General features: G+C 40.3%; 1 protein-coding gene and 1 long non-coding RNA gene across 2 annotated transcripts; both read left to right on the top strand.

Moving 5' to 3' along the window:
- Positions 1-112: 112 nt before the first annotated feature.
- Positions 113-15,699, top strand: trappc11 (trafficking protein particle complex subunit 11). Its single transcript, XM_018694401.2, has 30 exons — positions 113-459; positions 1,744-1,972; positions 2,268-2,437; positions 2,929-2,999; positions 3,453-3,567; positions 3,686-3,785; positions 3,952-4,025; positions 4,158-4,254; positions 4,721-4,854; positions 5,916-6,057; positions 6,438-6,531; positions 6,718-6,797; positions 8,549-8,627; positions 8,941-8,995; positions 9,177-9,322; positions 10,088-10,149; positions 10,456-10,588; positions 10,738-10,868; positions 11,513-11,638; positions 11,707-11,900; positions 12,020-12,168; positions 12,520-12,641; positions 12,793-12,912; positions 13,064-13,129; positions 13,440-13,596; positions 13,716-13,827; positions 13,922-14,013; positions 14,124-14,257; positions 14,996-15,163; positions 15,289-15,699. Exons 2-30 carry the CDS (start codon positions 1,769-1,771, stop codon positions 15,331-15,333), a joined length of 3,372 nt encoding a protein of 1,123 aa, XP_018549917.1. The 5' UTR covers positions 113-459; positions 1,744-1,768; the 3' UTR covers positions 15,334-15,699.
- A 2,287-nt stretch (positions 15,700-17,986) lies between these two features.
- On the top strand, positions 17,987-18,973 carry LOC127142740 (uncharacterized). Its single transcript, XR_007813773.1, has 5 exons — positions 17,987-18,067; positions 18,175-18,267; positions 18,379-18,481; positions 18,589-18,691; positions 18,794-18,973. It is a non-coding gene; the product is annotated as an uncharacterized LOC127142740 (long non-coding RNA).
- Positions 18,974-19,613: the final 640 nt, after the last annotated feature.

The raw sequence follows: 19,613 nt of genomic DNA, 5'->3' as shown, positions 1-19,613 counted from the left end.
AAAAAAAAAAAAAATGAATAAAATAAATAAAATAAAAATGCTGCCATCAATTGCAAATAATGTAGATTGTGAGTAGCCGTTTAATTTTGAAAAGTCGAACCGGAAGTGTTACTTAATTTCTGCCACATCCAGCTAACCAGTTAGCCAGTTTGTAGTTGCTTCAGCAACAGCTGCTGAATTATACATTATTTTCTGGCTCTGAAGAGGTTGACACATCGGTTACTAGCTGTCTAGTGGTGACCAGAGTTGTGACTTGGCTAAAGCGAAGTCAGGCAGTGTAGAACCAAAACTGCACTGACGTTTATTTGCATGTTAAATTTGCAACCTCGCCCACTAGCTAAAGCTACTTATGAGACAACCCGCTGATCTGTTAACAGTCTGTCAATAGGAGCTTGCTAGCTCGACCAGGCTAGCTGTGCCTAGCACCGTAACCAGTTCACTTGAAGTGATGCTGTAGAGGTATGTTGCTGTCTAATGTATCACTTAGTTCGCATTTTTAATCACATTTCTATTACGGGTATATTGAGAATACTACCAGGACATCAGCAATGCTAGCACCGTTAGCCGAGTGACATTATCTTACTTCCGCTTTCGTCTTAAAAGTGTCTGGATTTATGTGTTTACATTGCTAACAAAAAATAATATATCACCCGCTTTTTGAATGTACAGAATGATTGTTATGTGGATGACAAATATCTCCATGACAAGAAATTTGTAAACCCCGGCGGGGGTGAAGCAGTCGAGCTCTAGTCTGTACGATGTAAACAAGTGAAGCGTCATTGTTAGCAGCTAATTAGCTACAGTTTGCACAGCCGGTGCTAATCTTCAGTCTTGTGACCTGCAAGTTGTTCTCCATAAAGTCCCTGCCTGTCCCTGCCTGCCGCTTGGATCAACGTTTTGTGTTGTACTTCTCTAATGATACTCCACTAATTTACCACACGAAAGTCATTTTAGTAATGTCCTTCCAGTCAAATCAAAAGTCACAATAACGTGATCAGTTTCGTCCTCAGATAGTAGGAACAGTAGAATATCAACAGGATGCAATGCAATATGTGCTCTTGTCGCTTTTTTGTGTAGAATTGTTGGAATAGAATAAACTATTGACTAACTGTTTTAGAAACATTGCCTCATTGAACCCTTCCCAAGGTACAGATTGCTCCCCACATTTAATAAAATATTTTGAAATTAAAACTGGCTAATCCACAGTTTAGGACCAAACTAAATAGTTTTTGTTTGCCAGACCCCACCAGGATAATACATGCCCAGTTTATAAAGTCGTTGATAAAAGTTGATTAAAAACAAACTAAACTATTAAGGGAGAAGACATCCTTAACCCACAAATATCCCTACACAGTACGTTTGTATGTTAATATGTTTCTTCATAGAATGATGGGATACACATTTATCCTTACAGTTGAGTGGTATAGAAGATGGATGGATTTATGAATACCCATTTATTTCAAAGGTACATAGGGGACACTGATTGCTCTTAAGCCAGTGAGCCAACAAATCATTAGATCAGATAACAACACCAACAGAGAATCTACAGAAAAGCAGCTTGAATGTGTTTTCACAGTGTGGCTATGTCAGCACAGTGTATCCTTTTGTATTCTCCTGTATTGTTTTCTGTTGTATTGTGTTTTTAATGATCCTTCTTGACATGCACTTTCACACACTCAGAAATTACACATTTATCCAGTTGCGTCTATCCCGACTCCTGTGATGTTGCTCTGTGTTGTGTAGGGCTATTCGTTGTCGAACCATCATAATGGCGGGTTCCCAGTGGGAGCTTCCTCCAGAGCTGTGTTGTCGGCCCATGGCCTTCGTGGCTCTAACCGGGCTGGATGTGGTGTACAATGCTGTACACAGAGCCATCTGGGATGCCTTCTGTGCCAACAGGCGAGCAGACAGAGTCCCCATCTCTTTCAAAGTGCTCCCAGGAGACCACGAGTACCCCAAATGTCGCACTAAGGTGAGTGGTGGATAGAAAGATCCATGAAAAGTCAATCAACAAACAAAGATATTTAGTAGTGAGTATGACATGTAATCAGAACACAACTCGTTTGCTTTGCTCCCTTGTAGATCACTGTGTTAGTCCTAAAATGTGGAAAAATTCCCAAACTAAGAAAAATGTGAAGTTGTTTTTTTTTTTTTTTTTTTTTTTTTTTTTTTTTTAAGGTGACAACAGTATTATAGTCTATATGGCAAATGTCGACTTTTGTGTTCGAAAGTGTTTCTAAACAGATGTATCTTCTTTGTCTGTGCAGCGAACATCCTATGAGTGGTACATTCCCAAAGGCATCCTGAAAACAGGCTGGATGAACAAACATCTGAACCTGGTACCTGCTCTGGTTGTTCTATTTTATGAACTGGACTGGGACGACCCTCAGTGGAAAGAGAAACAGTCTGAATGTGCCACAAAAGTGGAGATTGTCAGGTTGGTGTACCTTCTGTTAGCCTTTAAAGAAGGTTTTATTGACTGTAAGAAAGCAAGTAGCTTCCTCAGGTTTGGTTGGTATGTTTTACTTGTTTAGGTGTCTCAGCTCGTTCTATGTACTGTATATTTGTGGGCCTGTTCAACACAGGGGAAACCTTGATGGTTTTAATCTCTGCTGGTTGGTTTTGATTGTGTCAGCACTGTTGTAACTGGCACTCATTAAGTTTACACAACCATCATTTATAGAGATGCTACTTTGATGGAAGATTGTTGTAGCATAGTTAGGTGTGTTTCTAATATGTTGCCAAAGCTTGTTCAAGTAGTGACTGACTTTATTACTAAAAGCTTTTCTGACAGCTGCCATTTGTGGAATAAACAAGCAAGAACTGGGAATGAAGTGGGTTTTATATAGGTAACAGTATCCTGACATCCCTGGCAGAAAATTGACAGTAAATCTCATCTGCAGTTGTCTGTGTTTGTTTTGTCATTAGGACCAGTCTTCAGGGCAGGAATACCAAGGTGGCTGTGGTTCTAATTCAGAAGAAAACTCCTCTACCCCCAGGTAAAGATCATATTAGATTAGCTTCATCCCATCCACATTAGCTTCACAGCGTATCGGCAGTAAATCCCAGTCTCTCTTTCTGACAGGAAGCAGTACAAAGTGGTACTGCACATTTTATAAACAATGTTCCCAGATGTCATGGGAAAACTTAAAAAGATTTGTGTAGTTTTCTAGTTATGGAAAGATTCTGTCAAAAAAACCCAACAAACATAATGATATAATAACTAATTTTGTCTTATGTTGAAAAGGTTGAAAAGAAAATGCCAGATAAATTTTGCAATTTTAATGTCAATGCAACACAAAAAATAAACTGCTGTCTCTCCCTGACACTATGAGATGAGAATAGAAGTAGCTTCAAACAACATGTAGGGCTATGCATGACATTTTTGTTTTATTGCATATATGTTGTTTCTTTACCAAGCTAAACCATCAGTATCCTTCTTGTGTGTACAGGAGAGGACCTGGTAGCATCAGAGAGAGCATCATCTCTTTGTAATGCCTGTGATCTGTCTGGCAAGAGTCTCTTTGTACTGCCACACACTGACCACTTGGTGGGCTACATTATAAGGTAGTTAACAATTTAATAAATACTGCATGGTCACTAGTGGGGTTGGAAGGTGAAGCTGGAAGTGTCACAGGCATGGCACTCTACTGGTTCCACTCAGATAATGACTGTGATCCTGCAGGTTGGAGAATGCCTTCTATGAACACGCTCAGACTTACTACTACACTGAGATTCGTCGTGTCAAATCACACAAGGAGTTCTTGAACAAGACAACACATCAGGTATGCACAGCCCCACTACACACTAATAGAGCAGAGAAAGTAAAATAATCTGTGCTGATTAAGACAGCATGACCACAGAATACAGAGCTTGTCACTGTATAAGGCAAGCCTGAAAGTTACTTGATATTGCAACTTTTAAATGTCAGATCCCTCTCTGTGTTCCCAGCTGCTGTTTGTCAGACACCAGTTTAAAATCGCTTTCTTCAGTGAGCTGAAACAGGACACGCAGAATGCTCTCAAGTGAGTCTAAGGCCACAGATTCACTTATTTCTACTGACACTTTGCTGTGATCAGCTCTGGGTAGGACTGTATGACCTGAGGCAGAAAAATTAGATGTGTTTACATTGACAGGATGAAATATTTTTTCCATAGGTATTACAGAACTGCATACAGTCTTGTCCATGAGCTCAGAGCCCATGAGACCAACATGTTGGAGATCAAAACTATGGCTGGATTCATCAACTATAAGGTATGTTTCAGTCTGTCTATTTGGTGAGTGAAAATGTATGTATCTTCTTAATTAATCACTGACTTAATACGCCACCTGGATAATGTGTGTATGCTGGGTCTGGCATTAATGCTCATGGTGGATTCTCCAGCAGTGATTTTTATAGTGAGGTGTGCCCAGACTTTGTACTGTTCTTGAAAATCCTTGTCGCAGTTTGGAATGATGAGCACTTCTCAGCTAAGATTTTTTTAAACTGTGAAATGGGCAGTAGGACAGCAGGGGTTGAGTGGACTGGAGCTCGTATTTGGAATTGAGATTAAACAAGCAAAGATTTAGATTTAATATTTTAAAAAAAATATGAAATACAAAAAGTCAGCAAAATTGTGTCTGAAAATCTATCACCCAGTAATGGTTATAAATGTGGTTATGATACTGTAGTGTGTTTTTTTTTTTTTTTAATGCCTCTCTCCTTCTTTTGTCTCGTTAGATCTGTCGTCTGTGTTTCCAGCATAACACTCCTCTAGATGCTATAGCTCAGTTCAGGAAGCACATTGACCTGTGTAAAAAGAAGATTGGCAGTGCTGAACTGGCCTTTGAACATGCTGCATGGATGTCTAAACAGTAAGACACAGGCCGCAAATTGTACTCATACACACACTGTGGCACACAAGTAATCATTCTGTCATTACATTTTTTGAGCATACCCATCCCTTTCAGCTCTGTTCTAAAGCACTCTTTTGTGAATTAAATTCAATGAGCACTTTATTAGGAACACCTGTGCACGTGTTTATTCATGCAATTATCCAATCCACCAATCATGTGGCAGCAGTGCAGATACAGATCAGTTAAAGTGATCTCAGTGTCTTTGACTGTGATTGTTGGTGTCAGACAGGCTGGTTTGAGTGTTTTTGTTGATCTCCTGGAATTTTCGCACACAACAGTTTTACTCAGTTTTACTCACTGTGGAGGGAAATACCTTGTTGATGAGAGAGGTCAGAGGTCATGGTCAGACTGGTTGGAGCTGACAGAAAGGCTACAGTAACTCAGATAACCACTCTTTACAACTGTGGTGAACAGAAAAATATCAGCGTGAACAACACCTCCAACCTGGAGGTGGATGGATCTACAACATTTTTGAACCTCTGGCCATCATTTAGTCAGTTGTGATATCCTTCAGTCACCTTCATTTTCATTCCTGCAAGGCGTTTAAATATAGTGCTCAGGAAAGGCAAGCACAGCAGATTTCAAAGGGGTAGTTGGGAGAATTTATAACAACACTTTGATCCAAGGTACTTTTTAAAACACAGCTGTCCATAAACTACCGTAATTTCCAGACTATTGAGCGCACCTGACTATAAGCCGCACCCAGTAAATTTAAAAAGAAAAAAAAAGTACATATACAGGCTGCACTTCTCTATAAGCCGCAGATGTCCTAAATGTTTTTGCGGCATGAAGCTCCGTTAACCCGTAAAAAACTATAAATTAGCCGCATCGTTGTTTAAGCCGCAAGTTTCAAAGCGTGTGAAAAAAGTAGCGGCTTATAGTCCGAACATTACGGTATGTTATCATAATAATTTGTGCCAGCATCTACTCCTGATCTCTACTCAAGGCACAGTTACATGCCTCTAATACCCATAGGTCACAACACCAACTCTTCTGTGCTCTCGTGTATTTCTTGTCAGGTTCCAGTCGTTTGGTGAGCTGTTTGATGAAGCGATAAAACTTGGTCTGACAGCCATCCAGACCCAGAACCCTGGTTTCTACTACCAGCAGGCTGCCTGTTACAGCCAGGAGAGGAAGCAGCTGGCACAGCAGCTCTGTCAGGTGACAATACTGCTCATGGTAAAACCTCTCCAACTGTTACTGCTAGTACTACCCCAACAGATCGTGCTGTTACTTCAGTTACTACAACTGCCCTGGTACGACTGCCTTTAGTAGTACTACTAATAATATATACTGATGCTACCAGTAATTTACACAGACAATACTTGTTTCAATCAGGACAGGAAGAGTGCAAACAGATTACAGCTTATTTTTGTAACACAAATGCTTCTACTTAGTGTTTACTTTTTGTTGGCTCTTAGTAAATCTTAATACGTTCTGATGCAGAAAAGTGCACATTTTATTTAGCATTTAAATCTGACCAGAATGGTGCTGTTTTACCCATATCAGCTGAAAGACAAATCAATGGTTCATGCTTCTAGGCTGGAGCAAGTTATCCCTCCCCTGACCCACTGGACACCCAGAGTGGAGGACTGGACTTCTATGGGCAGAGACCATGGAGACAAGGACACCAGAGTAGGCATTAGACACTCTCTTGTCTAACGAAGGGTTAATGCGTTGTGTGAAAGTAAAGGGTGACAAAATGTTGGATGACATAATTTAGAGAATCATGACATAATTATCTGTTAATGACTAAGTGTCTCTGACATGGTGTTAGAAATATATGGGTAAAACATGACCTCAGTGTTGTTTGTACTTCAGGTATCGATCCTCCAGATGCAGAGAAGGAGAAGACAGGGATTCTGGCCCTGCAGATTAAAGAACGAGATGTACCACATTCTGTAAGTACATACACTCACTTAACCCTCCCCTTGCCCTTCATATTCTGTATACTTTTTTCTTCTTACTATTATCCAAAAACAAAAGATAATCACTTCAGTATCATGAATATCATGCACAACAACAAATCCTACTACACACACACACACACACACACACAAAGGCACATTGTCGGCCACCAGGTCACTTTGACCCAGAGGACAATACAAGGGTTAATATACAGTTGTGCCCATATTGTAGTTCAGTTTCATGCGATCTCATTTCTAAATGACAACGATTCTGCTGCGTTTTCATCAGGGACCCTCAGCCAATGACATTGTGTCATTACACCACGTGATTGAGAGCAGCAGAAACTCATATAAACCCAGCGAGAGCAAGTGAGTGACAGCAGCTAATAACAGTGTGAGGCCAGACGTTGTGTAAATGAATCCAGAAGAAAGCCCCGCAGATGGCACTGTGCTCGTGATGAAAAAAGATTAGCTAGTTAACCATTTTCTCTTTTTCAGTTCTTTCTCTCTCTCCCTCTCAGCTCAAGTATTGTGCAGCTTTATAATATTTCAGCAGCGGCAGTAATATTCCTGTGGCGGGCTGCTGCTTTGAAATGTATATAGCAAAAACACTGCAGACAGACACTGTCAGCTGGTTTTAACTCATCACCGCTTTAGATGTGCAGTTTCTCGTGGCGGGCATGCAGCTGTCAGCAGGCAGGTAGAAGTCACCTGACACTGGAGCAGAGAGAATCAGAGGGAGTCACACTGCCTGCATCGCGCTGTCGTTCTGCCCTCTGTTTTCATCAAGCATCTAACTGTAAAGTTAGTTTTGTGGTTTGGTCATTTTAAGAGAAGATCTGGTTGTAACGTTTACAGCCCAGTTCTCTATGTGTGAACTGTGAGGCAGCTACAAAAAGAGTAACGACTCTTCCTCTGACATTCTGAGTCAGATCAGGGTACTCCTGACTAATGTATCCAATAGTCGACATTTAGAGGGCAGCCTTAGAACCTTACACAGTTTATTACCATACCTGATGAGCTCCCATAGACACAAGGAAATTACAGACTCCATCAACAACCACTTAGCTAAACATTTAAAACATTCAAACATTCAATTCAAAAATTCAGTTCAGTCCAATTTTATTTATATAGCGACACAACAGAAGTCATCTCAAGGTACTTTTCATATAGAGCAGGTCTAACCCGTACTCTTTAAGATATGGCCTGTCCTATAACAGGCACCATTATATTTTCTGTTCAGCTTCCTCAAGTATCAGCTAAATGAGTGCAAAAAACATGTTGAAAAAATCACGAGAAAGAACCGTGATCTCAATTCTAAGCAAAAAAAAAAAAAGGTGATTCTCATTTTTTCCAGATTTGTGCAGCCCTAGTAAAGACCAAGACTTTTTTGATTCTTCTGGTGGCTAGTAGTCCAAAATGTTCAAATTCTACACATTATGACTTTAAATACCAGAATTCAGAATTCTCAAACCCAGCCATAAAAGCAGTGGTGCAACTGTGTTCATTTTCTTCTCAGAGGAACACACCACTGTGTGGATGTTTTAATGCTTTCCAAGAAATAGATATTTCAAGCACATAGAGTATAAACTGCTGCAGACTCTTGAGAGAGATGGAGCTCTTGCTGTTAAATATTGACTTTTGCAGTTAAAAAGTTCCTGTAGTGTGTACCTTCTACAGCTACTGTCAGGCTGTGCTGTGCATTAAATTAAACCATGCTTTTCTCTCTGAATCTGCCACTACAGGAGCTGATCATAGCACTTCTCAGTAATGCTGTTGCCCAGTTTAAGAAGTACAAGTGCCCCCGAATGAAGAGTCACCTCAGTGAGTATCATTGCGCTCTGTTAATCTCTACAGGCCCTTTAGTTCTTCTAGTGGCCCTACAGGGGGCTCCAAAGTGCTGACTTTCATTATTATTGAATACACTATAATTGAAATCACTGGTATCCACTATTATCCACTGTACAGTTACTGCCAGTCCCTTTTCTATCATCGCGTTCCCTCTTTCACACGTAGAAGTTAATAAAACACCTGCACCCATCGTTTGACGATACTGATATAATATGAGTGGTGATCTTTGTTGTTTTGTTAAACCTCTGTCTAACCTCGTCACACTCACTTTCTGTCTGTGTCTCAGTGGTGCAGATGGGAGAGGAATACTACCACGCTAAAGACTACACCAAAGCCCTAAAGTAAGGAAAAAGACACAAAACAGCAATAGTTAATGTGCATGGACAAACAAAGAGACACCTATTTGTAAAAACGTTGCTTCATAGCACTACTGGTGGTCAGAACATCCACAGGATGTTTTCACACCTGCCGACTCAGTTGTTTCAGCAAGATATCTGATATCTGTGTGTGTTATACCATCAGGCTGTTGGACTATGTGATGTGTGACTATCGTACAGAGCGATGGTGGGGACTACTGACGGCCATATTAACCACAGCTCTGCGCTGTGCTTATCTGATGGCCAGTGTTAAAGACTACATCATATACTGCATGGAGCTTCTGGGCAGAGGTAAGCAAACAAGGCTGTCAGTGACCCATCACTTATCCACCTCTGGTAGGATTGATGAATCCAGTTTGTTTGACTTTGTGTCGTTTTGAGTCTCTGTGCCTTAAATCACGTAGCATTTTGACCTGACTTCACATGCCTGTGTTCTGCTAGATTTTCTTTGTTCCATGGTCAGATGCCTCTAGAATAAAAATCTGTGAGGAAAATTATTATTATTTTTTGCAAAATTATTCATATTTAGTATCGGCTGAAAAAAATCCCAATAAAATTTCTCAAGTCAAAACACATATTTTTGTCCTGTAAAACATTTATACTGCTGTTTTTCTTTTTTGTAATAATTTTGAGAAATTATTTGCTGAGGTAGATTTGCCAAAAAACGGACTCAACACCTTGTATCCAGTGTTAGCTGTTAACCCATCATTGAGATATGTCTTTAGGATATTAATGTCAGTAGTTGTCTCAAGTTTAATTTTCACAGGTTTAGTTTTCTTTCTCCATCAGCCATCATCCCACATGTACACCTGCCCCCCTCACCTCTATTCTATTTTGTTTACTCTGAGGTAGGTATTGTCCTGATGCTCAGAACTAACCATACTAAAAACTTTGACATTATGATAAAACCAATTCAACTATCCAAAGCGTCTTCAGTCCAGAAATATCAGTGTCAGTCATCCAAAACTGTTTCCAGCTCAAAGCCGTATGTGTGATTATAAAGTCAAAACACAAAGGGCCCAGTAGAGGAAATGACACACTCATCTTGTCTTTTAGCTTCAACACTGAAGGAGGAGCAAAAAGGGAGGATTGAGAAGAATCTTCTAAAAGTCCTGATGGTGAGTAGATGGACTTAACACATAAACTCCAGTAAATCACAAAACAATGTGTGGATTCAGTGTCAACATATATTGGGTTAACAAAACTGCGGAATACTTGGCAATGTGAAAGAACTAACATGGCAATGTTAAGGCTTCATTTGCAGATATCTGTTGTCATAATGTTAGTCCATGAAGTGAGTGTGTGATTGAAAGATTTGCTCTGACAGTCACTTACTGTATTTTATCAGGCCTGTACTTGGTCTAAGTTACCCACAACACACACACACAGACTTTATTTAGTTCTCTTGCTTACGTCTCTGGCAGAACGAGGTTCCTGACGCTGAGCCAGAGTGTGATCCCTCCTCTGTCAGCGCAGCCAGGTCGCTGTGGAACGACCGCGTGGCTTTATCTGGATCCAATGAGTTCACCATAGAAGTGCAGGACTACATACCATTCAGTCAGTATTCACATTCATACATTGACTCAAAGAACTGTTTACATGTAATAGACAATGCACTCTTTAATTACTTTCCTCCATGCCTTTTATCTAAATGGACATTAGAGTATGTAGGTGTTTCTAACCTGCCTTTCTCTCTCTGACTCCAGTCCAGTGTAAGGCCAAGTTCTTCTCTCCCAGTTTCCATGTAGACCAGCCCATCCAACTACAGGTCTTCCTCCGAGCTGACTGTCCTCATCCTGTAACACTTAACAAGCTGGCTGTCAGCCTCAGTAACCAGGTACACACATACACACACAAAAGGCACAAAAGACACCTTCAAGTAACTTGCCTCTGGATATCTTATTATGTTAGCAGAGCCAGCTGTAACATGCTGTGTTACCACAGAGGAAATACATTTGTGATGAGTGAAAATGAGTTGACAGCGTCTCCTGACGTCTTCAATGCAGAATGAAACATGGAGAAAATCTGTTTAACAACAGAGAGCTAGCGCTATCACAGATGATGAGCTCTAAAACACTGAAGTCTGAAAAATGTTAAGTCAGAGAAAATAAATACACCAGAGGAAAGACAGTGAGAGAGGAATCGACTAGCTACAGTATCTCAGTCAGCTGACTAGTGGCCACTGGGAAAGTGAGCTGTCTACAGCCAAGCAGTTTTACCTTGTCAGAGACTGAGGGAAGATGAGAAAACTGCAGTTTAAATACATTCACTATAAGTCTTGTTTGACCAATGTTATTTTGAATGGCACACAGAGTGAAGAGAAAGAGAGTATTACTTTCAATTTACTTTCAACACAAATATCCCATCAGTTTGAATCAGTGACCACAGGCTGCTCCAAACAGTTTTGGAAAAAAGAGAAAAATTCAGTGTTCAGTCTTTTTTTTTTTTTATTGCTTAACAATTATGTGTTTGTGTGTGTAGGAGTACAACCAGTGGTGTGTGGTGGAGTCATCAGGCCAGGAGAGCATGAGCTTGATACCGGGGAAAACCAAATGCTACAACTTCAGCTTTGTAGCAAAGACTGAAGACGTTGGCAAGAAGATTGAGGTGAGTGTGAGTGCGAGTGCGAGTAGGAACGAGAGAGACATTGTTGCTAACTCTGTGTTTTCATTCAGATGACAGGTATTGAGGTGATGCTGGGCAGTGACCGTGGCCGCTGTGTGTTTCTGAGCTGGAGAGGGGCAGGTGGAGATGCAGCCTCTAATCACGAAGCCTTGCAGGCCAGCAGGTCGTCACGCCGATGGGGACGAGGCATGGAGACACGGCCAGAGCTGGACTGGGACAACCTTATCATGCAGCACAGCACCATGTAAGGCTTGATTCAGACACAGTCCCAGTATTCCTGGAAACATCACCGGTCAGTTTCTCCACTGCACTGAGGTCAACAGGGATGTGCAATGTTCAGCTTGTTTGTTTTTGTGTGTTTAGGATCATCTCCAGAGTCCCAAAGATCTCTGTTCAGCTGAGCCACCAGCCTCCTGCACTCAACAATGAAATGTACTGCATCAGCCTCACTGTCCAATCACAGGAGGAGGGTGTGGCAAAGGAAGTCAAACTGACGGCTGGCCTCAAACCAGGTACACTTGATACAAGTACAACAGAAATACTGTCACAGCACAAGTATGAGCACACATAGTCTAACTTTGACTAGTTAAAGAGTCACATTGTGTTTATGCTAAGTGAGGCTAACTATGTCCTGACTTCAGCTCTGTGCCTAACACACAGACATGAGACTGATGTCCGTCTCCTTACCTTACTCAGAGATAGAAATCATACTTCCCAAAAACAGACGTTAGCCATGGTATGAAAAGTGATATGATAGAGCTCTGTCTGCTATAGCAGATAAAGAAGCTTTCAATTAGAAATGTACAGCATAACATCAGTGTATATTATATAATTCTGTGTTTGTCTTGATCTGGTCTGTCCAGGCCAGGATGCCAATCTAGGCCAGACCACACACGTGACACTTGATGGCTCAAAGGTTTGTGACGACACAGCACCTGCTCTGCTCCCTGATGTTCCCCTGGGAGACCTGAAACCAGGCGAAAAGGTACAGGCACATTCAGAGGGAAATATCTCCCATTCATTTGCCTGAGAAACTTGTATATCATGTTTTGTGCATTGTACCTTTACACAGCTGCCTTCAGCCTCCCCACAGTGAAAAATGTTAACTCTGTTTCTGTGTGTGTGCGTGTTTGTAGTTGGAGAGATGTGTATATGTGAGGTGTGTGTCAACTGGACCAAGGGTGTTCCTGTTCCACGTGGCCTACAGCATTGATACCACAGTGGAAGGACGACAGATTGTCTGCAAATGTCATAAGGTAGAGAAGGTCACTCTCCTGTAGCTGCAGATAACTGACACTTGACACAGTGGTTTCAGTGGTTTCCATGTTGTGCTGTATGTTTTATTTTAGATGCTGAGTACTTTGTTTTTCACCTGGTTTACTCTTCTGTTGTTCTGTTGTCTTCCAGGACGAGACTGCTACCATAGAGACAGTGGTCCCATTCGAGGTGTCTGTCAAGTTTGTATCCACCAAGGTGTGTAGCTGATGCCTCATTAGTTCTTAACAAATCAGATGTGCCATGAGTCTGTGTAGCTAAGTTCTAGGTTCTTGCTGTTAAATTTAATCCATTTTCCTATTCTGTTTTTACTCCTTCCTCCTATATTCAGGAGGAACTGATGGAAAAAAGCAGAATGTGTTTACTTAGTTTGGGTTTACACAGTGAGCCACTTTGTTGTGGTAATGGTGATTATGTAGCCGGCATCCAGTCCTTGGTTTATACCTGGTGAGAGTATCAGCAATGATATTAGATTATTACCTGTCCCTGGATATCTGTGTGATTGCAGTTTGAGCCATTGGACCGGGTAGCAGTGGACATTCCCTTCCTGTTGATGACAGACATCCTCTCCTCATCTCCCTGGCCTCTTGTGCTGGCCTCATCCTCTCTGCAGCTCCTTACTATGACCAGCAACACACCACAGCTTCAGTCACAGCTACAGGAAGGTACCCGACTAGTTCTAAAAGTTATCTCACAGAGACTTTTTTCAATTCATGGCTGTAATGAAAAGATCAAATGTAAATTCCATGGCTTTATCACAGTGTGTGTGTGTGTTTGTGTTCAGTGGTTTTGCAGACAGGCGAGTGTGCCAGCGAGTGTTTCTGTCTCCGATGTCCACCACTGACCAGCAGCAATAACACAGTGGCTACAGGGCAGTACTTGATATCATGGAGGAGGTATGTGTACACACAAACACACACTTTGAGAGGCTGTTGCTGAGGCAGTGTGGGTTTGTTAAGCTCTGAACTCTGTTTTAACTGTGTTGGACAGAAAGCCCTCCAGTGCAGACAGCCCTCTAATCCAGACTACAGTCACTCTACCTCATGTCATCTTGGAGTCTGTCCCTCTGTATATTCATGCTGGTCAGTGTACTCACAGTTTAAGTGAATACACACATCACACACACTGTACACATTTTGTAAATGGACACTTTATGGCTTGTAATGCTATTTCTTCTTTTCTTCTGGTATAGATTTACCATCATTTGGTCGAGTCAGAGAATCTCTTCCAGTTCGTTACCACATAGAGAACAGAACAGCTCTGGTGCAGGAGGTGGAGATGGCTGTTGAACCCTCTGATGCCTTCATGTTCTCTGGACTCAAACAGGTACAGCTGTGTTCTCTTTTCCATCAGCTGGGTCTAAACTAATAATACCTTACCTGAAAACATCTGTTATGTCTGTACAGCCCGTTTACACCTGGCATTAAAATGGCATTAAAATGTGTTTTGTATGATGGGAGCGCAGTCAGGTAGTGTGTGACCACCTGAGTACAGGTGGAAAATGTATCCAAGTTGCTTTGAGGATGGACTGTGATCTGACCGGCCAAACCACCACCACAGGTGGATCAGGGACTCACAGTGAGGTCAAGTGTAAATGCTATTGTGTTTTCAATCCACATACCAAATGTATGTGAGTAAAAATGCAGAATCAAGGACAACTGTTCCAAACAGCTAGCAGCTGTTAACCAGCAAACACATGATGCAGTCCTCTCCTCAGTCCTCAGCTCGTGGACAGAGTGAAAACGTGACCAAGTGTGTCCACTTTGGGCCAATGTGACTGCAAAGTGCTGTGTCACTTTGTTTGTAGTCTCTCTGGGTGTCTCATGTAGGAACGCTGTTTGCAAGTTTTAAGGGAAACCTGCAGCAGATTATAATATTAAAGAGACCTAATATCTTAATACCTAAAAATAAGAATGAACTAATTCATAACATTCATTTATGGCTCACCAGGCCTACCTTGGCCGAGCCTTACTGGAGACCAGAGACCAGTCAGGTTTGGAATTTGAGTAACACACATGCATGGCCCACAAGATCCATTTATACCAAGTGTGACTGTGTGTGCAGGTGCGTCTCCGTATCCTCCCTGGCTCAGAGCAGCAGATGCTGTATAACTACTACCCACTGATGGCTGGTTACCAAACACTGCCCCAGCTCAACATCAGCCTGCCCCGCTGCCCGACCACCAACACACACACACTGAGACGCTTCCTGCCTCAGCGCATCTTTGTTAAGGTAACACACACAAACACATACACGCCACTGAGTTAGCACCTAAATCATTGTTATGTGCATGTGATAATACTCTGCATTGTGCCATGGTATAATACATTATATAAATATATATTCTTTGTCCTCAGCCTCAGGGTCGACAGCTGGATGATGCCTCCATTGCTGCAGCTTGAGAAGAACACAAACTGTTGACTGTAAATATGAGAACAAAGCAGCATTGTGTACGTTGTTCTAGATGTATGATTCCTCACAGATATATTAACACTATTTGTTTTACATTGTTCTGTAAAAACATACCAGAAAAAACAACTGTTGACCATTGGGAGACATTTGTTTTACAGTGTTTCTGTTCAGAGTGAATGTGATGACGTGATGTGAGCATGACAGGAGGCTGGTGAATGAACCGATACACTCATGTTCATATAACAGTATAAATCCTGTATGAAATCTTGTGTGAAATGTATGGAAGTTTGGGAGGAGTGTAATACATGGAAACTAAAGGTGATGAAGGTTTAATTAAACTGAAGTGATGTAAATCAGCTGTGCGCCATTTGCATTTGTTATACGCAGACTTAAAAGTGTGTACTTTTATAACACTGCAAACATGACATTTACACTACAGAAGTGTAGAAGCTACTTACTGCTGGAAAAGTAAAAAGGACGGTGGCTTTTAGTTTCTGCCTAAAGTCTGTGATTTAGATTAATGTTTAAATGAATGAGAAGAACATGAACATTTAAGGAGATTACCAAATTAAACATTACAAAATGTAATGTACCCAGAAGTGTGTATACCTCTGGTGTCTCCAAGGCTTTAACATGACAGTGACATTTGATTGAAAGAAAAGAAAATAGTGCCAGAAAGCCTGTGTTTCCAGTATTCATGTGGATCCTTCTCCTGATGAGGGGAGACACAGCGAGCTGTTACAGAGTTAATCGAAGCACACTTCTATCTGTAATTACATTTTCAATATCCAATTCAATTCAATTTTTTATATAGCGGCAAATCACAACAGAAGTTATTTCAAGGCACTTGTCACATAGAGCAGGTCTAGACCATACTCTTTAGAATACCACAAGAACATTTCTCCAAATCCAAATCATATTATTTGTTTTAATGGTATTTACAAATATACACAATATCACCCTTACTAGAGGAAACTACAGTATTACAACATACTGCTCAAAATGACTTGATGACATCTAAAAAGCCCTAAAAAGTATTTGTGGTCATTTTAACATTTATCAGCCAGACTGGATATATATTGCAGACTCTATATATATATATATATATATGTGTTCCATTTGTGCCAAAAATATTTTTTTGTGCTTTTTTATGTCTGTCTATGTACATGCCTGTGTTTTTATCTTTGTATGTGTTTATGACTATGTCTATGTATACACATGTATATCTATGTTTTTGTCTTTGTCTATGTATATATTTATGTTTATGTCAATGTGCACACTGTCTATGTTTAATCCAACTTTAAACTGTACTAGCTATTTACTAGCCAGCGGTAAAAGCTGGTACCCCTGACATAAACTATGGGCTTTACAGGAAAACCTATAGCTTACAACCAGTGTATACAACAATGTATGTGTATACAACAATATAATGCTAGTACTTCTACTCTGTGATACTGCAGGTTTTACATAAGAAAATGTAATATATTGAGTATTTTGTCCACATACTCACAATTTATTTACATGAATTACCTGACTGTAAGAGGTGATTTCCGTGTATTACAAAGGTTAAATGAAGGTAGTTTTATTTGTTGTGGACACGGAATATAAAAAACTTTTTTTTTTTTTTTAATGAAATTAAATGAAATTGTTATTTATGACAATAACTGAGACCTGATTAAAAAAGTACAGGATGTGAGCATATCTGTGTCTCTTTATTTAATGTTGTTTAGTGTCCCAGACATTGTTTACAATAAGTCGATGATTCGTTTGTTTTTTTACCCCCGGGCATGGCCACGTGCGTGTTTCACAAAGAAATTATGGGACTTGTTAAAATTTGCACAAAAGTGTCAATTGGTTTTCTGTTCGGACGTCGCCATGTTGATGATGAAACCTCTCAGGTGAGACGTAACTGTCAGAACTCACGCGTCAGAACAGACCTGAAGGTTCCATGGTTGCCATGGATTTTTTTCAGGCGCATCGTTCAGATTCGATCATCATTCAAACACAAACGAACTCCAGATGGTCAGGAACTTTGGCTTTCGATGTGCACTGGATTTCTTTGAAAAAGACACAGTTCCTTCGAGAAAGAGACTTGAACATCGACTTTGCGTCGCATCCGAGCAGCTACCTGACAGCTACTGTCACCGACGGAGTTTTTCTGGAAAAGTGAGATTTAAAAAATCATTTCATTTTACCATTGAGTTCAACATTGACTGCTAATATTGGCAATATTTTCAACTGCCAAATGGAACTGACTTTGACTGTCTTGACTTAAATTTGCACAAAGAAACCAAAAGCTAATTTCTTGGTTTGTTTTATGGTCTCCTTCAATCACCTTCAACTGTTAGCATGCTGAGAGGTAGCCTACGAAAAAAAAAATGTTTGCTTATCTTCTAACTTACGACCTTAAGAAATATGTGTAGTGACAATAGTTTTTAACTCTTATATATTTTTGAAGTATTTTACACAGACCGACACACACATATTATTCAGTTTTATGTCACCGTATCACAAACCAATACACACGGTTAACACAGAGATCGTGAACTGTGACATGTATCTTGACATGTTTGACATGTTTATCTCTGTTTACCTGATTTCTAGAGTTTTTAACTACAACTTCTTTTCATTTAGAGAGATGATGGGAGAGGAGAGGAGAGGAGAGGAGGTGGAGAGGAGAGGAGGTGGAGGGCAACATGACATGAAAACCAGCTCATATAAAAGGTAAACATTCATTTATCTCATGTTATTTCCAGATTTTTAAGTTGATTTCGTTCATTATTTGAGGATTTTAACCATTGCTCCCTTTTGTCTGCCATTTATTTTTGCAGAGAGGAGAAACAGAGACATGAAGAGATGAGGAAAAACATTAAAGAGAAGAGGAGAGGAGGTGGGGGTGATATGTAAACCCTCTCACGTAAAAGGTAAATATTTCATGTTCTCATCAGATTTAATGCAGTGATGAATGAAACCTCTGTTTACCTGATTTCTAAAGTTTTTAACTACAACCTGTTTGCCCTCTGTTTTTCATTTAGAGAGATGATGAAAAAGGAGAGGAGAGGAGGATGGAGACGAGAGGAGAAGAGGGTGGAGAGGAGGTGGAGGGCAACATGAAGTGTAAACCCTCTCATATAAAAGGTAAACATTCATTTATCTCATGTTATTTCCAGATTTTTAAGTTGATTTTGTTCATTATTTGAGGATTTTAACCATTGCTCCCTTTTGTCTGCCATTTATTTTTGCAGAGAGGAGAAACAGAGACATGAAGAGATGAGGAAAAACATTAAAAAGAAGAGGAGAGGAGAGGAGAGGAGGTGGGGGTGATATGTAAACCCTCTCATGTAAAAGGTAAATATTTCTTATCATCAGATTTCATGCAGTCGTGAATTCTACTTCTGTTTACCTGATTTCTAAAGTTTTGTTTTTGTCTTTTCTCTTTGTCTTTCAAAGAGAGGAGAGGAGGAGGTGGAGGGCTATGAAGAGTGAACCGTCTCCATCATTTAAAAAATGCCATCAGTTTATTTCATATTGTCTAAATGATACACATGAATAATCCATCTGTTCACATTCAGTTACTGAAAATTTACCATTATTCTACTTGTCTGCATTTTTTAGGAAGAGGAGAGAAGAAGACACTAGGAAGAGGAGAGAAGAAGACACAACAAGAAGATCAAAGGGGAGGAGAGGAGAGGAGAGGAGGTGGAGGGCAACATGACATGAAAACCAGCTCATAAAAAAGGTAAACATTCATTTATCTCATGTTATTTCCAGATTTTTAAGTTGATTTTGTTCATTATTTGAGGATTTTAACCATTGCTCCCTTTTGTCTGCCATTTATTTTTGCAGAGAGGAGAAACAGAGACATGAAGAGATGAGGAAAAACATTAAAGAGGAGAGGAGAGGAGAGGAGGTGGAGGACATTATGACGAGTGAACACTCACATATAAAGGTAGGAAACTAGCGTCTCTGAAAAGCAGTCTGAAAGCAGCTTTACCTTACATGTAATACCTTGAGAAAAAATCTGAAACGTTTTTCTCTTGTGTTTTCCTTTGCAGCCAAGAAAACTCTGAACTGCCGCTTCACAAACTACAAGTGAAGCACGTTTCTCCAAAGAGTTTTGTCATGATCAGACTGTTCAAAAACAAAAGTTTGAAATACAAAGACAGAAAGAGGAAACGTCTCTGTTTGGTTTCTGTGGTTCATTTTACCACATGGTTTTACTTTTGCATTGATGTTATATGTTGGAAAATCAGAAGACACTTCCCCAGTC

Source organism: Lates calcarifer, linkage group LG8, assembly GCF_001640805.2.
Source record: "Lates calcarifer isolate ASB-BC8 linkage group LG8, TLL_Latcal_v3, whole genome shotgun sequence".
Lineage (NCBI taxonomy): Eukaryota > Metazoa > Chordata > Actinopteri > Centropomidae > Lates > Lates calcarifer.
The sequence above is the reverse complement of the archived record's forward strand: the minus strand, read 5'-3'. Positions and strand labels throughout refer to the sequence as shown.

What these genes read in the sequence shown, in the direction of transcription:
- trappc11 (XM_018694401.2), top strand. Translation starts at nt 1,769, where the DNA reads ATGGCGGGTTCCCAGTGGGAGCTTCCTCCAGAGCTGTGTTGTCGGCCC. An exon ending in GACACGCAGAATGCTCTCAA is followed by an intron (nt 4,026 to 4,157) that starts GTGAGTCTAAGG and finishes TTTTTTCCATAG; the next exon opens with GTATTACAGAACTGCATACA. An exon ending in TACTTGATATCATGGAGGAG is followed by an intron (nt 13,828 to 13,921) that starts GTATGTGTACAC and finishes TGTGTTGGACAG; the next exon opens with AAAGCCCTCCAGTGCAGACA.